The sequence below is a fragment of the Acartia tonsa genome, chromosome 6 (genome assembly GCF_053477335.1).
Source record: "Acartia tonsa isolate MP-2025a chromosome 6, ASM5347733v1, whole genome shotgun sequence".
Lineage (NCBI taxonomy): Eukaryota > Metazoa > Arthropoda > Copepoda > Calanoida > Acartiidae > Acartia > Acartia tonsa.
Window position 1 is genome coordinate 49901836 of NC_137265.1, and position 22015 is coordinate 49923850.

Below are 22015 nucleotides of genomic sequence, written 5' to 3' on the forward strand. Positions count from 1 at the left end.
ATGATAGGTATAGAGCTAATCTGTATAATTCTATACCATTTGTTACTTCAAGAAGAAATAATTTCTTCAGTCAGTTGCGTGCTTATATATTCAGGGATCTTAAGGGATAAGACAAAAGTCGATAAATTAATGTACATCCCCAATGATGATAAACAAAATTGCCTCTTCCTTAGATTAATGTTGTTGGTTGACAAGTTAGAACACTGCTAGTTTAAACCAACCAATCAATATTTTAAACCATTCAATGAGAGAACAGTTTAAAACTTAACCCTTAACGGTCGGGGGGGGGGGGGGCGTTGAACGCCCCCCCATCCGTTTTTTTCTATCTCATTTTATGTGTGTGAAAGATAAAGAGCCCAAACTGCTTGACTTTTTTAGTATGGGTATGACACATAACTGAGAGTTGGAATTTTTTGAATATCTCCATCCTGGCGAGCACAGGATGCCAGCAAACCTGGCAGGGTCATCCAGGTAAAGAGCAAAAATATTTTTTTGACTAAAACAAAGCATTTTATCATACCAAAATACTAAAAAATCCTCTAGTAGTTCATCCTTATATAAAATACAGGTGTTCAAGTCACTTTCAGGTTCCAGGTATGATCCTGCAGGTCCTGATCCTCCAGGTCTCCAGAAATCTTTAAAAGGCTCCTATGGCCGTAATTTTTGACTTAGAGACTTCAAATTTTAAACTTAAGCTTTTCTTACATGTCTACATAACGTATTCAAATTTCATGAAGATCCGCCGCCGTTTTCCCACCGACCGCCGACTGCCGCGGCTGGCAGCTGCCAAGTACAGCTGCGGCCGCTGAAACTTATATTTGATATTTCTAATGTAAAATTTACATAAAGATAAACATTTTCTGGAAAAAAAATTTTCTTCTAGCTTCAAAAATAAGAAAGTTACAGCCGTTTGAAATTTTTAAGTAAAAAAAGACCTAAAAACAAAGGTTGTTAAATAAAAGGGTGAAGGAAGCGAAAATTGACTTAAACTTAAAAAAGGTCGGAAATTCATTATCAAACCATGGACTTGCACAAAAAAATTTAGCCCTCTAGCTCTAATAGGAACTGAGATAATAAGGGGGGCGTTGAACGCCCCCCCCCCCCCCCCCCCCGACCGATTACGGTGCGGCAAGGGGCCCGACTGTAAGGGGTTAAGGTACTAGCATAATTTACAGTCCAATGTCCTCTCCTTCCCTGCATGTATATAGCGCAAAGTTTAGCGGCTTAAAAATAGAGTTATTATTTTTTTTATATAATTGTATTTTTGTTTTGTTTTAAGGGGGTATAGCATTAAATCTCAAAACCTACATAATTTGTGAATGGGCTTTTTTTACAAGCTGTGGCATTCTGCTATATAATTGAAATCCGCACTTTTTAAAAACTATCCGCATCAGATCCTTCCAGAATGCATAAACGGTGGAAAACATCAGCCAATAAAGCTCTAGTTGACATTTTTTTATGGCGGATGCACCCCAAAGTTCAAGTCCACAGGCAAGGAAGTCCAAGCCTTATTTATTTGGGAGGGGGGGGGGGAAGGGGTATCACCCCTTTAATATTTTGTTTATTTTATATTTTCTAATATCCTAGCTAACTTTAATTAATTATTCTAAATTGATATTTGCTTAAAAGCAATCAAAATTGTGTATACATATAGCAATTTTAGTAACGAAGCTTTAATTTACTTCTAAATGTCCGGCTGTCAGAAACAGTTTTCAGAGTAAGTTTTTTTCCTCTGCAGCTGGATTGCCGGATAATTCTATTAACCCTTAACGGTCGGGGGGGGGGGGGCGTTGAACGCCCCCCCATCCGGTTTTTTCTATCTCATTTTCTGTGTGTGAAAGATAAAGAGCCCTAACTGCTTGACTTTTTAAGTATGGGTATGACACATAACTGAGAGTTGGAATTTTTTGAATATCTCCATTCTGGCGGGCACAGGGTGCCAGCAAACCTGGCAGGGTCATCCAGGTAAAGAGCAAAAATATTTTTTTGACTAAAACAAAGCATTTTATCATACCAAAATATTAAAAAATCCTCTAGTAGTACATCCTTATATAAAATAAAGGTGTTCAAGTCACTTTCAAGTTCCAGGTATGATCCTGCAGGTCCTGATCCTCCAGGTCTCCAGAAATCTTTAAAAGGCTCCTGTGGCCGCAATTTTTGACTTAGAGACTTCAAATTTTAAACTTAAGCTTTTCTTACATGTCTACATAACGTATTAAAATTTCATGAAGATCCGCCGCCGTTTTCCCGCCGACCGCCGACTGCGGCAGCTGGCAGCTGCCAAGTACAGCTGCGGCCGCTGAAATTTATATTTTGATATTTCTAATGTAAAATTTACATAAAGATAAACATTTTCTGGAAAAAAATTTTTCTTCTAGCTTAAAAAATAAGAAAATTACAGCCGTTTGAAATTTTTAAGTAAAAAAAGACCTAAAAACAAAGGTTGTTAAATAAAAGGGTGAAGGAAGCGAAAATTGACTTAGACTTATAAAAGGTCGGAAATTCATTATCAAACAGGGGACTTGCACATATAGATTTAGCCCTCTAGCTCTAATAGGAACTGAGATAATAAGGTGCGGCAAGGGGCCCGACTGTAAAGGGTTAAAGGTACATAACTTTTACCGCTAAATATAAGTTACCTTATTTTTCTGCCAGGATTTTACGTTTAGTCACAGAAATCAAATAGATTTTTTTGAGAGATTTATTAAGAAAAGAGGTGTTTTTATTATAAAAAACGTAATCAATTACTGTTATTATAACTTTGTGCCCCAAAATAAGCTTATATTTTGCTTCTAGCTGGTGTATACTGAAATTTTTTAAAGACTTTCACTGTAATTTTAAGATGCCTATACATTTTTATTTAAGCTAGAGGTTTCAAATTTGGATTATTGGGTCAACTTGTGGCAGTTTTTTAGCAGTATATTTTCTGGAGGCTTATTTTAATAAATTTATCATCCTTGTTTCCATTTCTAAATGAATATTAATCACATAAGAAAAATGATGTTGTGCGGCCATGAAATTTAAAGATAAATGAAACATCTAACACTATGTGTTGATAATGTATAAGTAAATGGGTGCTTTCCTTTAAAGTGGCAATATATTACTGCCCCACCCCCTCCCACTACTTTTTAAAAGAAATTAAAATAATGGGGGGGGGGGGGGGGGATAACAATGAGGACCCTATATATGCAGTGAATATAACCTGCGGGGCTACTCAATACCCAACCACCTCTAACCTGACCTAAAGGAACAAACAAGCAATCGAATAACATGTATTATAAATTAATCCTTATAATAAATTAACAGGATGTGTGTTTGTCTATGTGTCTGTTTGTCTGTACCGAAGGATATCGCTAACCGCTGAACCGATCGGGTTCTCCTTAACAGAGTAGCTTCTCATGAGTCCCGGGAAGGTTTATAACTATTTTGGGGGAGGGTACCACCTCCCTCCCAAGATAAATTACAAAAAATCGAAAAAAAATTTAGGTAGAGACTTGAACGCAACATAGAAATGTTACGTATCATTTAAAAAAAAAACATTTAAAGTGACACTGGAGGCCTCTAGGGTCGTAGCCGCTAGTTCAAAATTAAATTCGGGGGGCCGGGGGGGGGTTCATAGACGTCCAAGGGGGGGGGTAATGGGGCGATTACCCCCCCCCCAAACGAATTTACCCCCCCCAAAATAAAAAATCTCTAACAAAAAAAAATTTTGCTCGCTTCGAGCGCATTTTTAATACTGAATTTTTAATAAAATTTAAATTACCCCCCCCAAAAATTTTACCCCGGGGGTAAATTTTGGGGGGGGTAAACAAATTTTACCCCTGCCAACAGATTTCAGGGGGGGTAATTACCCCCCCAAGCAAATTTTACCCCCGGGGTAAAAATTTTGGGGGGGGTAAAAAAAATTCGCGGCGTACTTCGCGCGCCATTTTACCCCCCCCTAAAACCGAATTACCCCCCCCCCCCTTAAAAAAATTTTACCCCCCCCCAAAAAAAAAGCTTGGACGCCCCTGGGGGGGTTATGTGCTCGACTTGGTAATTTAAGGGAAACCGCCAGTAAATGGAAGATTAATTATCTAACACTATGTTATCAATGGATATATTGCAAGAAAATGAAATATTGTTTTGTTTTGTTTGTTTGTCTTGCGGTTTTAACCGAGAAGGACAACTTTTTCCATAAGTAGCGCAGCTACAATACAGTTTGTAGCAAGTGAGGGAGGGGACATTGGGCTATAAAGTACTGATACCCAAAGTTTTATAAACACGATCTCTTATTCGTTGGCGTAAAAGCTTGCAAGATCAGTCTAAAATCAAATATACAGGGTGTCCGTCGGAAGCTGTTTTTTTTAAAACGCTTATTACTCCCTTAATATTTGAGCTATCTTAGTAAAATGAAAAGTATTTGGCAGCCTACTACTGACCATTTAGTGATGAAAAACCCGCAAAGTTAACAGAAAAAAATCTACAAGGTAATACATAACAGACTGATTTTAGTGAATATAAGACTAACCCACAAGAAAAATATGTCTTAGTTAACTATTAAAGCAGCTGGTGGCCAAACGGTGGATCACAAAGACTTATTCCAGACATTATAAGAACTGGCATTGTAGTCTAATTAAAAAATCTGGTATAGTTCAGGTTCTTGTGTGCATTTGAAGCTAGCTCACATGAAAAATTAACAAAGAAGATCAATATTATGCCTATTTTTTCATATTGTTCACTTATATATTACACTTCAGATTCTTAAAATATTGGGAATTTTTGGTTTGCCATGTCAAGCGAGTTCTATTGATATGCCTATCAAGTCTGAGCGACCAGCCGTTTTGCCCCTAACTCATCCTAAAGTTCACAAAGTAAATATTTTCTTGATGGGTTAGTCTAAATTCAATAAAAGAAACCTCTGATGTAATACCTCGTAGATTTTTCCTGTTTATTTTGTGGATTTTTCATCATTATTCAATAAAATAGTGAGTAGTAGACTACCAAATACTTTTTATTTTACTAATATAGCTCAAATATTAAGGGAGTAATAAGCGTATAAAAAAACAGTTTCCGACGGACACCCTGTAATAAATTACAATAAATAAATTGTATTTTTTAAAGTACAATTATATAATATTCAATAAATATTAATTTATTTTTCTCAAGAAATACAAAACATTCAAGGATAAAGAAAAATAATAACAACAAATTTTCGAAAAAGTTTCTTCTCTTCACCGAAGCAATTTATTTTTAGGCCATTTAATTGATTCTAGTTGGTCCTCAGACAAAACCTTCTATTGCACGAAATTTGAGACACAACCCAATCTTTCCCGATTTTGTATAATTTTTACGGAACACGATTCCAGTGACGTCATATTTTTCTTTCCCGAAAAAGGGAAGGGGGGAAGAAAATCTCTTCAAAAGAGATGGGGAAAAACCCCTTTTCTCCCATCTCTTTTTTTCTTCCCCCCTTCCCTTTTTCGGGAAAGAAAAATATGACGTCACTGGAATCGTGTTCCGTAAAAATTATACAAAATCGGGAAAGATTGGGTTGTGTCGAAATTTGACTGTTTACTCATTTACTAAGTATATTTGCGATTACTTTTATTTAATGAAATCTTCCAATTTTTAACATGTACAAAACGGCCTGCCTAATTGCTTCAAGATCCATGCCAGATCTATATAGGAAATAAATGTCTATAAACGAGCTCAAGTTTTCCAAGGAATATATGATTAAAACTCATAGTGCTCCAATAATCCATAATAAACTCTCATTGCCCAGAACGATAAGACCCATTATTTTACTTTATTAAAAATAAATTAATTTTTTTCATTTCATGTTGCTATTTACCTTATATTGATGTATTTAATTTCTAATCATAAAAAAGAAAATTTAAATTTATAATATGATAAATTTAAGAAAACTATGTTTTAAAAGAATTCGATTGTGGCGACATTTTGTGTGTTCAAATATTAAACTAAAATTGTAATCATCATCATTAACCCTTTGGTGATGGTAATGTAAAGAAAAAAATATAATTTAAAAAAATCTTTTAAAAATCATTTAAATTATTAAATATTTACTTTCTTTTAGATAGTAATGCCGGGTGAGGAAAATAGATTTATTGAGAAATAGATATGCATATAGAAAACTAGCCAATAGGGAGATAATTATATCGAGCCAACTCTAGTTATCAATACTCTGAGACATCAAAGTGTAATTTTCTGGACATAAAAAGCAAACTTTGATTGTACAACCTTTTCTAGAAGTCCTAACCAAATCAGTACAACCACTCTTGATTGCATGATTTTAGCTTGTAACTTCTAAATCTGTATTTTGACACCCTCTAGCAGAACATGTAACTCTCTGAACAAAAAAGAGCAACCTTTGATTGCACGACTCTTTTCTAAAGTCCTAACTAAAGCAAGGTAATCTGTTGCGCCATTTTAAAGACTGTGTCACGGGCTTGACTTAGCAGGAGAAGGAATATCATATTTATAATTTTACATCTACGAATAATAAAGTGTTACAGTAGAGACAACCAACCAACCCTTTGATTACACAACCCTTGTTTGATGGTCCCAGCCAGCGTTGCGGAGCCGTTTGATTTTGGTGCGGCTCCGGCTCCGACCTAAAATCAAGAAAAACTCGGCATATTTTTTTCCCCATGTCTATTTTTGACTTTTGAAGGTTTTAAAAGTTCAATTTTTGATAAAAATGGACTTGAAAAACTTAAAAGGGACATTTGCACATGACAAAACAGAGTTACCAAATTATAATTTATAAAAAATCTCTTTGTTTATCTAGTCCGGAGCCGGAGCTGTTTTTCAACGAAAATTACGGATCCGGCTCCAGCAAAATATGGCGGCTCCACGGCTCCCGGCTCTGCAACACTGGGACTCCCAGCTATTTTTTTCAAAGAATTATCCAGTGTCGCTGATTAAATCTGTAAATCTGTATGTGAGACAGTTTTTCTACCAGTCAATAATCTGGATTAAAGAATATATTAAAACAAATAAAATTATTCAAAAAACAAGGACAAGAATATTCATAACGTTTGTTGGAAGTCAGATGGGTGACGAAAAAACGAAAAAAATGTTAAAAAAGATCTTACTGATGCTTTGAAAGCAATGTACCCCTTAGTCATAAACGTTTTGGTAACAACAAGAACTGATGCTGCGCAAAATGGTACAAAAAAATTGACGTCATATGATAAAATAACCAATGAGAGGCGAGTATATATTTTACCATTGGTCAATTACAATGTATACTGGCATCTCATTGGACAACTTTATAGTATGACGTCATTTTTTTGTACCATTTTGCGCAGCATCACAAGAACTTCTTGAGAATTTTCTTGCAATTAAAGCGTTATCTGTGTGCCATTTTACATTAATCGTCAAAGCGTCAGATGATTTCAACTGATTATTGACTTGAACAAATTTGTATTAAAAGTTATCCTAATTTTCCTAATTGATTTAGTAACAACTAGCGGCTACGCCTCTAGAGGCCTCTAGGGGCACTTGAGGAGGAGAGAGTCGAATTTAAAAATTAAATTAGATTTTAAAAGAAAAAGTAAAAAATTTTTTATTTTAGTTAAATAAAAATTTTGGGGGGGGATTTTTCATTTTTTGGGGGGTTGGGGGTGTCCCACCCCCCAAGAAAATAGTTATAAACCTTCCCGGGACCTATGAGAAGCTACCCTGTTAAGGAGAACCCGATCGGTTCAGCGGTTAGCGAGATCCTTCGGTACAAACATACAAACACACAAACACATAAACATCCTGTTACTTTATTATAAGGACTAGCGGCTTCGCCCCTAGCCTCTAGGGGCTTTGCCCCAAGAGGTGATAAAAAAAATTAATATTTATTGTTTTTAGTGAGAGAATGTTGCTATTCTTTCATTCAAAATAAATGCTGGAATAAAAAATAATAAAGGGCAGCCTGCGGCAGCCTGTAGCAGAGCAAAATAAAAAATAAGGGGGGGATTTTTATATTTATATTTTAATCCTGATTTTTTAAAAATATGATTACAAACAATATAAATCAATTTTCGTATCAATTATTTTCTTAAATGCGTCTGCTAATGTTTTAATGGACTGTTTAATATTTTATTTGACATCTTAATGAAATTTTAATTTACATTAAATCGGGCATAAGCATAATATTATTTATGTGAACGGTTTCTTTCGTTCCAGCCTCTGGGTGGGAAACGCTCGAACTCCTCCCACAGGCCCTTAACACGGTAGAAGTAATCGTCCGTGTCCTCGGCCTTGCGTATCATTTTTTCTACGGCTTGTTGTTGTTTTTCATATTTTTGTGCTCCTATTATCTCATATAGTGACTTTAACTCCCCTGCCCGTCTCATAGCCTTTGCTAATCTGGCCCTTAGGATCTTATTAGTGGCCCAGATTAGCATAGTCTGAAGATCTTCTATGCAATAATTGATGAATAGCAAGTACAAGTCGACATATTGGCGAGTCATATCGCTAGTCATATTATAGCAAAGATGAACTGAGATAGGCCTGGTAGGTATCATCCTATTGAGAAAATAGAAGCAATTACACCGATAAGGATGCATACTAAAGAAAACAATATTCTGAAAATTGATCATTATTGCATGTTATAAATATTTTCCCATTAATTATATTATAGAAGTCTATTACATTTGTTGAAATGAGTTTTTCTTTAAAGGAAAGACAAGGCGGCGGACGTTATTTCCTCAGATTATAAAATCTTGCCTTAGTCTTTTTACTGTAAGTTTTAAACATAAGAAACTTCTATTTTATTACTATATAGTTTTAATAATTGATAAAACTAAAAATGTTGTAACACTATGTTTAAAAGGTTTTGACTAACTGAACCCTTTGCTGCTTGGTTTTCAGGTCTTTGAACTCACAAAGTACCTAGTTTTCAGGAATGTAGGAATATTTTTTAAAAGTCTTTTCTTATTTATTTTAATAAATTATCTTTCCAAATATTAAAACTATTTTATTGTTTTGTTATAATTTATTTTGGTTTAATTTAAATGTTTTTCTATATTCCTTCATTCCTGTACTCGCTTGGTCTTATACTTTTTATGTTTATTACATTCATGGGAGTGCTTTTTTACTCGCTTTCTCTTTTACTAGGACAGGGAGATATTTTTTAATATTTTTTGTGTTTTTTCTAATTTTTTATTTGTTTTCAGGTGATGTTGTCCTGGAGTGCTATGAGCCTTTGTCTGACTAAACGCCGTTTGTTACGTCAAATCTCCAGTCTTAACAATCAGCTTAGTGATATTGTTGTAGAGCATCGTGGTACTATTCAGCGCATGTCTCATGAGAATGACTTATTGAAAGGTCGATTAAGTTTCTTAGCGCTTAGGTACCATGATGCTCTGCTGGAGGTTAGTAGCTGGCCCCAACACCTCAGAGAGATCACTGATACTCGGATTAGAGGTGCCGAGACAAGAAATTTTGGACCGCTTTCCTCTCATTTCGTGGTTATGGAGAACGAAGGACGTGAAAGTGCCGAGCCCATATATGCTGCTTTAGATTTTTCGGGCTCGGCCGCTGGTGTGGCGGTGACCGGTCTTGTTACCGCCGCCCAGCAGGGAGTTGAGGAGAGAGGGATTTTTGATAGTGTCTCCATATCTGAAGTCGAGGAAATTGATCGGGTAAGTTTTTTATTTTATTTTAGTTTGTCTCTTAGCTCTCATTTAATAATTATGTTTCTTTTGGTAATCTTTTAAAGTATTTGTTCATTTTACTGACTTCATTGAATCTTTCAATGTCGTCAATAGTGACGAGCCTAAAGTGCTTCGCTATTTTGGGGGGTAGTTGATAATTTCCAATCAATTCTGTCTTAATCACTTTTAACTGTGTCGGATTTACTCTCGCTATAGCCGTTGATACTATGTTTTCTATTGTAATAAGTGTTTTTCCCACATGTCTTACTTTATAAACATATAGGTCAAATAATGGTTTGTTTTTATGAAATACGTGTCCTTTTTGTGCGTCTTTTTTGAGTAGCACAAATTGGTTAATTTTTATTTTATGTGGATATCTATATTGATTTAATTTCTTAATTTTCTTTTCTTGTCTTTTTATAATTACTTCTCTTGTTTCGTCATGTAAGCTTTTGAATGGTTTTTGAAATTCTTCAAACCTTGTTTCTAATGATTTTTCATCAAAGCTAAATTGAGGCTTAAATAAGTCGTCTGTTTGAGTTATCCCTCCCTCGAAACCGTACAGACTTAACCAGTGTAAGTTGTACGGTGAGAGGGAGGTTCCTATCAGTTTCATTGTATTTACAATATGGATTTGTGTGCTTAACGCAGTTTTGATCTTTATACTTCCTGCATGGGCCCTAGCTATTCTTATTAAGTTTTGGACTATTTTGATACGGTTCTCTATATTTCCGCGGCTTGCGGATTTATAGGGAGCCGAATCTAAAAATCTAGCCCCTAATTGTCTCAGTAGTTCTGTATTATTCTGGTTTTTTAGATTTGTTCCATTATCACACCATATAAATCTGACTTGTCCATGAATCATAATATAATTAGCTAGGCCCATTTCAACACTTTTTTGTTTAAGATTTGGCAGGAAGTATAAAGTAAGATACTGTGTTGCCACATCCATCGCGACTAAGATTCCTGCGATATTTTCTAGTTTCATATCTTTGTTTTCATTTAGTCGCTTTGGAAATTCTAGAATGTCAATAGTAACAATATTGTTTCTATAAAAATTTGCTCTTGTTATTGACGTTTGTTTTTCTAATTTCATATGATTTGCCTTGCTTTTCAGGCAGGTGAAACATAATGATATTTGGGCTGTTATTATTTTGAATAATTTTGACTTATGTTTTACATAGTAGATTGTTTTTATATTATCATATACTTTTTGAATTCCACTATGTATCATATCAGCATGCGTTAGTGCTGCAATATATCCATAAAGTTTAAAAGGCAAAATTAGTTTATTATTATAGTATTTTAAAGAAAATGGGTATACATCGTTACTCATGCCTTCATTTATTTGTAACATTATAAAGGTTGACTTATTGAATACTCTAAGTCTTTCAAAAGTTGCATTAGCGTTAGGCCTTAATATAATGCTGTCATTTTCCTCGTCTTCTATATGACTGGGAAATTCATTTTCGTTTTCTTTAGAGTTTTCTTGTAGTTTTACTGATTGGTCTAGATAATTTTCTATTATTTCTTTTCGCATGATTTCCCTTTCTTCCCTGGTTGGTTTTTTATTTAATCTGTGTTCTAAAGATCTTAAACTTTTTGCAAGCACTGGTTGATTTGAACTATGTAATATTGAGTTTAAGTCATCATAATTTATTATGTTGTTATCGAAGGTATTTTCTAAGCTGGGGGAAAGTGTGCTTTTATTCATACTTTCTCCCGCATTTGATAATTTATTATCTGGTATTTTAATGTTACTTTCTAATTTTTTTCCTTCAGATTTTTTAGAAAGTTTATCTTTGCTTTCAGGGGTTAAGGGGTCATTAATTTCATTGGTTTTATTCTCTGTTATTATTATTTCGTTGTTTTTGCTAACTGTTTTTTCTGATAATTGTTTACTTTCAATTTTCTTAGAAATTTGATTTGTAATATCTTTCTTCGGAGTATTTATTACCTTTTTTTCTTTATTATTACTTATTATGTCAGTAATAATATGTTGTGGAGTGGGGTATTGTACCTTTATAGGTTTTTTGGTCGGCGTTTTTTCAGGCATTATACTTATCACTTTTTCTTTAATTGCCTTCCCTGTTTTTTTCAACTCCTCATATTTTTTAATAGCTTTGTCCGCCACTCCCCTTGTTATGGCTTGAATATCTACTTGATTATTTTTATTTTCAAACCCTTCTCGGTCACGAGCAATGGGTGTGGGTTCGTAGATTTCAAAATCTTTTCCTATGTATATTGGTTTTATGTTGTCAATTATGAAATTTAGTCTTTCTTTTTGCTCAGGCAGGAGCCTACTTACGAAATCAGCAAGTTGCTCTTTTGTTGATATACTTAAAAATGAAATATATCGTCCTACCCAAAATAATATTTTTTGACTTATCCAATCTAATTTTGACTTTCTATTCTCTATTTTAGTATTTTTTAATATTTTAAAACAAGCAATGTTGTCTGTCAATACTAAAGTTTTTACAGGCTTTATGTCCGTCTCAAAGAAAGTAAGTCCCTCAAATATTGCTAAGATTTCTAGATAGACAATGCCTGTCTGCTCCATAACATTTGGGGCCACTGTCTTTGAGAAGAATCCTAAAATTTTCCCTCTGTTTTTTATGTCATTTGTGCCTTTTTTCATTGATTCTTCTATTAGAGAATATATTTCTTTGTCACTTATATCTAGATTTTTGTCTACCTTCTTGTAGATTTTTTCGTTTATTTTAACATCTTCCTTTGAGCCAATATAATAATATATCCCATTATAATGTATTATATTTATTTCAGATGACTCTGTCTGAGAAAATCGACGATGGAGATCTTGGTCAATAAACTTCCCGTCTCTGCATGACTGGTAAGTTAATTTTATTTTTCTTTTGCTGAAAGTCGAAAAAGACATAAATAGGAACATTTGATAAAAAGGACATTCTTGCGGGTATCCCCCAGCCCGCAAAGTATTCATTCTTTCTACGAATAATTTATTTTTCTGTAATTTATCCAACTCTACATTATCTTCTGTTGTTTCAAGAAGATAGGCCAATTCTACATTCATTGTATAATGTATGGAAAAATTTGTTTTCCATTTTTCAAAATCTTCATTCTTGTCAATGTTTAAGAAATTAGAAATTTTATGAAACAATGATAAATAATCTTCATCTTGGTGTATTATACCAATTTCATTTGAATTATTTAAATATGCCTTTATTTTTTCTGGCATTTCTAAAAAGGGGGGGAGATTAACTGGTATTAAGTCCCTTATTTTATATCCTATTAAACTTGCACCGATTGCGTTCTTAGACGCATCGGTATAGAGCAGTTGTACATCGCAATCGATGGCTGCGTCATTACTAAGGGAATCTTCTAAGAAAATCTTTTTTATGCTTTGGAAATTATACTCAGCTTCTTCATCCCAACTAAAGTTTCTTACTTGTTTATATAAAGCATTCATATGGCCATGTATTGTTAGGGATAAAAGGCTTCTATAGTATTGAAGATTTCCTAAAAAGCTTTGCAGATCTTTTAAGTTTTTTGGTCTGTCTATTTTAGCTATAAATTTCCTTTTCTTATCAGGGATTACGATTTTCCCTTCTCCTATATCGTAACCAAGAACAGTTACTTTTTCCTTGCTTAGATCTACCATAAATTTGCATTTATCTAGATTTAGTTTAAGATTTAGTCTATTTAATCTACTAAGTAGTATATCTAGTTTGGCGAGATGGTCCTCAATGCTTTCTTCTTTCCAAGAAAACATTGAGAGATCATCAAACCAAACTAGAAGTAATTCAATAATTTCTTGTAGACCCATCTTATTTATATGGATATTGGATAAAATGTAGTGTAAAAGTAAACTAGGTGTCCCTGCATATCCTGTTATAGCACGTTTGAAACGAAAACACCCAAAACTAGTCACTATGTTACTTACACCACTTTCTAAAACTTTATCTGATAATCTTAAGTTATAAAAAGCGTTTTTAATGTCTACAAAAGTGCCATATCGGACATGGGGTAATATGGATTTAAGCGTTTGCATGGGATCCATTGTTATACTACTTACATTATAAGGGATACTTTCATTAACTTGCCTAGCATCTATTATTATGCGGGGGGGAGCTTGCCGGTCTTTTCTCCCTGTAACAAATACTGGAGAACCAAATTGTTGGTCTGGTGGCGAGCATTCTATTATATCCATTTTAATGCAAAGGTCTATAAAATATCTTAAGTGAAGGGTATCTACTAAAGTTAAATTATAAACTTTGGTATTATGGTTAAAGTTTTTTGGGCAAGGAAAGTCCATTTCTACATTTGAAGCTCCTATATCAAAATTGTGACTAGCACCCGAGTTATACTTTAGTAATAACTCGGCTACTTTTTGTTTATGATTCTCATTTGTTATATAATCTAATTTTGCCTTAATTTCATCTAATGTTAATGGCGGAGGGGGGAGTGGAGCGGTGATTTCAATCCCTTCTTTGTTATTTATAAACTTATCTTCTACATCTTTTAAGCAGAGAGCGCTATTTTCATCTGCAGAAAATATACTATTTATCTTAAGTTTTGTTTGAATACTTTTATATATTTGGTCCTTTTCAAATATAATAGTCTTAGGCTGGGGTTTTTTCAATTTTTTAGTTTCACTTCAAATGGGAAACTTTCTGCTAGTTTGGTTAAACAATTTGCTACTATATTATTTTTTATGTAGTGTTGTAGGATAATAAAAATGGCTGAAACTATAGAACGAAAATTCATTTGTACTACTAGGTCTTTAGATTGCTCATTATTCTGATTTTTTTCGTCCATTGTCTCAACTTTTCTTATAGATCCTATCTTACTTTTTTTAAAACCTTTAATTTTATTAATTGGTTCTTTTTTATTTTCAGGTGTGTAAGGGATTAATCCAAGCAAGAGATCTCCGCTTTTCAAGACAAGATCGTTCTCTCCCACATTCTTTATGGTCACACCGAGAGTCACGCTGTTTTTGCGATCAATTTTATATATTCTATAGTAAATGCTTATATTGTTGTGGTTGCTATGATGAGGTAGGTAGAGTTCTTCTTGACCTTTATTTTTTATACTAAATATTTCCTCTTTTTCCTCCCCTTGACTGAGTTTAATATTGTTGATGTTTACACAATATGGTATTTTAGCTTCTTTAGTTTTTTTCACTGGGTTAAGGTTTATTGTTATTTTTTCCCCTTTAACTTCTAATGAAATATTCATCTTGGTCATAAACGGGCGTCCTAGAAGGCTAATATTATCTTCCTTTAGTATATGAAAGTCAAGGAAAACTTTACCTACGTCGTCAAATATGCATGGTATTTTTTTACAGGATTCAACTTCTATGTTGGCTCCTTCTACCGAATTAAGGCGATATTGTTTGGCACTTTTTAGGAACTTGTATGTGGGGAGCAACTGTTTAAGTAAGTTGGCTGATATACAGTTGACTGCTGCCCCACAATCAAGTTCCGAAATGTGCCTCTGATTGTTTATTAGATAGGGTACCTCGATTTTTTCGAGTACAGATATGTTTGATTGAATAGTTTTGATTTTTAGGCCTTCTTCAATATTATTCAAATCAAACATTTTCTCATTTTTGTTACTGATTGTGCTTATCCACTCACTCAATTTTAACTTCCCATAATTAAAACAGTATAACATAGTGCTTATACCCATTATTAACCATGGCGCAAAGTGACCAAGAGAGTTAATAAGCATTATCAGTAACAAAGTACTAATTAGTGTGTTTTCCTCTAGTTTGTTTTTAATCTTTGATTTCATTTTATTGAATATGCTATTATTTTCTGGGTCATTGTTTTCAATGTTTTCCTCTGATTTTTTGTATTGATCTATGTATTGTGTTTCAGAAAACAATGATTGGCTTATGGTTACTGAATTGTCTGGAGTTTGTGCGCTATTCCCTTCAATATTTATTGTACCTTCTAATAAGGTAAATATATCTGTTTCTTTATCAGAGGTTTTGTCTGTTTGTTCGTCATTTAAGTTAATATTAGCAACTACGTATGCTAATTTTTCTATTTTTTCTTCTATATTGTCCGTATTATTATTTTCTTCAAATTCTTTAAAGATTTCGCTTAAATTGGTTAGATATTCTTCAGAATTTGTACTATTTGTACTTATATTGTCATCATTAATACAGTCCTCTTTGTCTGATAGAATACTAATATCGTCATCGCTATTGTTTATGAATTTTTCTAATTCATCTTTTATTTCCGCTCGACTCATATTACAGTTTTCCATTAGTAAGTCTGTATCATCAATGTCATATTTAAAAATGTCACTTGGCAATTCTTCATTGTCCTCGTTACTATTATCTGTGTTTAATGATTCATTATTCGGATTGTTTTCTATTTTGTTTATATCTATTTGTTCGTCTTCTGATTTTTCATCAGACTGATTTGTTTGGACGTTATTATCATCCATATAAAATGAAGGGGTTATTAGTGATTCGAGACTGCTTGTCCGACTATAATTGGGGGTAGACACGTTACTTGTAGTTATAGAAAACATATCATTAAATTCCTTATCGATTTTATTTACATGAATATTTAATGGTTCTAATATGTTTTCCTCATCAATGTCCGAATTTTCGTCCTTATTTTTTGTTATCTCATGCATTTTTTGATTTAAAATTTCAGTATCTTGTAATTCTTCAAAATTTAAGTTCGTGTTATCTAGACTTTTTTCTACTTGTTCTAATTGGTTTAACTCTATTATGTTATCTATTTTAGGTTGAGACGTTAATTCTGTGTTTGTATCTGGCTCCATGAGTGGAACGTGTTGAATATTATTTAATGGTGAGTTTTTTTTATTTATATTTTCTTGGCGGCAACCGCCGGGCATTTCCCAATAAGTGTCGGACATATTTACTTTATTTACATTAAGTTGGGCTTGTTGGGAGATGCTCGGCTGCCTATCTAGTTTTTTTCTGGGATATTGCAGTGATTTATGGGGTGGTGCCTACGGAATAAACCGTATTTTTCGCACCTCTTGCATGGATCTTGGCAAGGCGTCACCCCTTTAAAAATAGGACAAGTATCGGCAGCGTGGCTGTCCTGATTGCATAAGAGACATTTTAATTGTAGTCTTATAGCTGCTTCCATCCTTTTCTTTTCAACCCAATTCCTATTCTTTTGGCGCTGATCTGGGTCAGGATGTCGCATACAATGTTCCTCCAAATGTGTTTCTTTTGCACAATGAGGGCAAGGGGGGAATATTTTCCTTGGAGGCCTATAGTTTTGATTTTGGACTGGCTTATTTTGGTTTTCATTTGTGTCCACCTTTTTATCTTCAGTTATAGGCATTTGTTTAACTGGTTTTGGGTTAGACTTATTTTCCTTTTTTCCCTGTATTTGACCTATATTTGCCTTATTTTCGGGCCTTTCTTTATTTCTCCTTTTCCTTTCAATTGCTTGGTCAAAGAAAATTTTGTTAACACTAAACCAGTTTAGAATAACTTCAAGGTTGCAGTCTGGGGTGTTAGTTGCAGTTATAAAACTACTTTGCAAGTTACTAGGGATAAGATAATTATTCACTTTTTCCCTTAGCTTACTCATTTGAGCCTCTGGTGTCTGTCCAGTCTTTTTTAGCCACGCTGCCAAATTTATGGCACAAACATTAGGGCGATCCTCATCTTTAGGGGTGAATTTGTATGTATGAAACTTTTTCTCATAGTCCGAAGACGTAAGTAATTCACCTCCTATTGTTGTGATAATTTTGGTCACAAATTCAGTCCCTTTTAAGCTATTAGGATCTATTTCTAATTGGTCCATTTTATTTCGGGCCTCTGGGCTGAAATAATGAGCCAGAAGATTATTGTATGTTGAGTGTGTAAAAGGCCTTTTAAAGTCATTTATATATGAAAAGGATCCTACAAAGAGTATAGGATTAGTAGCTTCAGAAAAGGTGTTCGGTATCTTACCGAGCACCTTTATCTCTTTGCTAATTCTATAATGATCACATGGTCCTTTAACTAGTGATTTAGGCACAAGTTTTATAATTTTCTTTATATTAAGGTCTACAGCTGAGTGTGCGGATGATAGTAACTGCTTGAGTTGGTGGACCTGACTGTCTGATAATTCTAATTGTTTTAAAAGGTTGGTGTTTTTCTCAGCTTTATTTTTATAGCCGTAGGAGCGTTCGTCATCGCTTGACGAACTGTTTTCTGACGAACTACTAGACCAATAATGTTTATCCTTTTTATTTTTTCTGTCTTTTTTCCTGTCATTGTCACTGTCTGTGCTACTATCGTCACTGCTATCTCCGTGACCTTTTCTTTCTCTTTGTTTGTTTTCTCTTTTTTTATTGCCTTTTTTATCTTTTTTGTCATTTTTGTCATTTTTGTCATTTTTGTCATTTTTGTCATTTTTGTCATTTTTGTCATTTTTGCCATTTTTGCAGCGTTTGTCATTGTCCTTTCCACGTTGGTCCTTGCCGTGGTTTTTGTATTTTGTGTCTTGTCTGTCATTATCTGTTGTGTCATCTGTATCACTTCTGTCATTTTTGTGATACTTTTTTGTTTTTGTCTGTCTGACAGTTTCAGACTCACTCTCAGATGAATCACTGCTGTATGTGTCATATTTTGTTTGTTGCTTTTTTGTCTTGTTAGTTCTTTTTCTTTTATAGCTGCTGTCTGTATCTGACTGGTCACTAGGATCTTTATTGTGACTTTTTTTGTTTTTGCCTTTTTTATCTATTTTAGTTCTCTCATCTACGTCAGTTGCGTCATATTCAAATTCTGTGTAGTCTGATGGTAGGCCTCTAGCTTTTGGATATGAGTCAATGTCGTTTGGGATATTTTCTTTGATTGGTCTATTAGTTTTGTCTAGTTTTTCTTCCTTAATACGCGGAGGGGCTACTGGCCTATTCTCCTTGTGTACATCGGCTTGTACTGTAATATTTTGTGTCCTGCTTTTTAATTTGTTAAATAGCGACATTGCGGTAGCGGAATTTATATTTTGACGAGACTCAGCTCTCTCAAGATATTGTATATCTCCGTCAAAATCGTTTGCACGGAGATATATTTCGCTACCGCTGGAATGTGCGTATTCTGGGTTAAATGGATATTGGTTAAAGGGATGATCTTCAATATATAGATCATCATCCAATGATTGTATATGATCTCTAACTTTGCTTGTCATTATAATTTTATTTTATTTTAGGTGTTGCTGTGTGATTATGTTGCCAGAGGCTGCCTTTGTCTGGGCCCTGACCTTCTTTCTACTTTATGTTGCCTTAGCTGTCCGTTTTGTTATAATGATCTGGTTCTATTTTGAATATTTATTGGTAAGTTTATATATAAATTACATCTGTATCCTACATTACTATTATTTTCTCGTTTTGGTCCTTTTGTGAGAATAGAATAGTAATTCCGGGGAGGTATTCACTTTTTTATCTATTTGGAAAAAATAGGTAAAAATGTGAAAAAATTGTATTTTGAAACAGCCTAATGTGTTATTCAAGTAAATAGGCCTTTTTTACTCAATTATATTAGCTAGTTCCAAAATATCCCCCTCTGGAAAAAAATTTCTATTATTACTATGGTTACTTACTTTGATCGGGTGATGATGAAACCGGTAACGGAACCACTTCTGGGACGTCTCGCTGGTCCCGAGGAGCTAGATTTGTTAGTGTCACCTAGCTACAACTCTCACTTACTCGTAGATACAGCAGATTTAACCGTCCCGTCAGAAATATCAATGTATTTTTTAACCCTTTTGTACCATGTCCTAAATTTTAGGTCAGATTGAGACTAAGTTATTTATACTTTTTACACTTAGAGTCAGTCCGCCCTAAAACTATCAGTTTTCCTACTCAAGTTCTACTGCCAACCCTTATCCCTGGCCTTCAAAGTTTATTAAACAATATGTTAGGACGTTATTTCCTCTGGCCTGGGTTTTAACCCAGACGTATGTTTAATAAGCCAAAAGCGGAGGACATTCTGCTTTACATATTTATTAACAATATTGGGATTAAACCCTAAAATTAAATAAAAAGAAAAAATTCCATTTAAGTTTCAGTATTTTATTTACAGTTCTAAAATTCCAATTTAATTATTAAAGACTATTTTATTACAGGTTTTGTTGCTGTACGAGTTTATATCACAGAGGAACGGGCTTGCTGCAAGATTTAGAAACTGAACCTGAGATAGTGGTACCCTGAAAACTGATGATGTCTTCCCTTGTCTTCTCATATTTATAGACATAGTCAGTGAAAGTTTTTAATATGTGGAAGGTGAGCTAACCCTTTTTGTGATATATACCCGAACAATACAGTGAGAATTTTATAGTAAATATTAGCAAAATCACACATTTTATAGAAAAAATATTTAACATACACTATATCATTACTAATATTTTAAAATTATTAGTTTATCTAAAATAATATCTAAAATGTTATCATTTTATTTTACATGTTAAAATCACAAATTTTGATAATCTATTTTTATTTGATTGTTATACAAATTTATTGATAATTGATATAAGTCTATAACTATCCATTTTCCAAAGATGAAAAATACACTTTTTGTGGTAAATTTGTTGTTTTATGGAAACGTTTATCAAAGTAGAAAGTGTGTTTGTCTGTACATTGCAATATGATTTTGTTTGCGCAAAAATAGAAGGTTGTAGCGCGTTTTATTCTAACTAGGCCATTTTAACATATCTGGATAAAACTGGATATAGAAACTGGATAGAGCGAATGTTTTATTTAAATGATTTTCATGTATGTTAAAGTGGAGTGTTCGTCCGAGTCTTTGTTATGTTGGGTGATTTTGTTTTACTTATGTTTTTAGGCCCAGTGAACAAAGACAGGGTCGAGTTCCACGGATTTTACTACTTTATTACTGTTATTTTATAACTTTCTCTTTTTCATAAAGGTCAAGGAAAAGTACTTGTTATTTTATAAAATAATTCTTAGAAACTGTTTTTTGGGTCATATATGACCCACCTTAAAGTCCCCAAGGGCATACTGAGCAAAAGCCCCCCACCCCCCACTTTTAATTTACCTTACCCAAACAAAAAATACCCTTTTCCAACACCTTTTTCAATGTATTTCAAATAGGAGGGAGGGGGTTCTTTGTTCGACTAGGCACTTTAAGGGAAACCACCAAAGTTTGTCATTGAGATTTTAAGATGAAGACATATTATGAGAGATTTTTCATTACTTTTATTTGTCATGAAATCTTTTAGGTTGTTTTTACCACTGTTTTGGTTTTATTCAACAAGAAAAAACCTGAACATAATTTTTTGCTGGGAGGAGATTTTTTTCTCTCTTTTGTAGTTGTTTAACCTTTTAAAGAAATAGCCTAAAACCAGCCAAATATAAAGGATATTGCAGTGTAGTGGTTTCTCAGTTCTTATCAGACATGAGACATGTAGAGTAAGAAATACTTAAAATTCTTTCTGTTTTCTATTATTTAAATATTCTAAAGATTTGTTTACATATCATTTTATAACATTAGATAGCTTATAGCCAATAAGATATTTTATTTTTTATAAGATTTAAGACTATTTTTTAGTAATACTCTTTCTCGCTATGTAAGAATATTAAGTCTTATGTAATCTAAGCTAAAATTATAAAAGTGTTTAGATGAAGGGGGGTCATACATAACCCCAAAATTAAACCATTCCCCCCCCCCCCTCCCTAAATATGCCCGACGAACAATAGACACTTTTTATCCCTCGCAATATGGCGCAGCAAAAACTTTCAAATCTCTATTAATCATAATTATTTTTAGATTTCCGCGTAATCTTAATTCTGATTCGCACACTAACCCACACCACCCCTGTCTGTCTCTTGACCTGGCATTATATCGGCATTAGATAGGATGATAAATCAATATAGATCCTCAATTATGAAAACAAAATCACCATCACTATGTAGATTAAATCTGGTATATTTTGTACCTACCAATCAAGATTTTGATAAAAGTACACAAAAATTTAAGCCTACGAATACGTTGCTCTATTTTAGAAGAAAATTAATTGCAATTGTTTGTCAATATGAAACATCTATGTTTTACAGAAACATGTTCACACACACACACACTCACACCCATACACAGAAAATGGCATATCTCACTCAGACACACACACACACACACACATACACACACACACAAATTTGCGTATCTAATTTGCAAGAGTTAACGTATTCTAATAGAGCTGTTTCGGCTTTAGTGTTGCAGCTACTCTTAGTACTGGTCTTTCTGTTTGTATGACAGACAAATTATCCGTAACTTGTGTGTATTTGAACTAAACCCGATTGTAGTAGAGATAATCTATATCTATTATTTATTATATCTATAATACAAAGTAGCTTGATGTCTGTCCCTTAAGATCTCGGTAACC

General features: G+C 33.6%; 1 protein-coding gene across 1 annotated transcript; it reads left to right on the top strand.

Moving 5' to 3' along the window:
- The first annotated feature begins 9091 nt into the window (after nt 1–9091).
- LOC145322861 (uncharacterized) lies at nt 9092–20113 on the top strand. The gene is made up of 7 exons (XM_080165185.1): nt 9092–9641; nt 12438–12504; nt 14528–15594; nt 16397–16462; nt 17681–17761; nt 18827–18950; nt 19742–20113. The coding sequence occupies exons 1-2, from the start codon at nt 9177–9179 to the stop codon at nt 12480–12482; spliced, it is 510 nt and encodes a 169-aa protein (XP_080021311.1). The 5' UTR covers nt 9092–9176; the 3' UTR covers nt 12483–12504; nt 14528–15594; nt 16397–16462; nt 17681–17761; nt 18827–18950; nt 19742–20113.
- The last annotated feature ends 1902 nt before the right edge of the window (nt 20114–22015 follow it).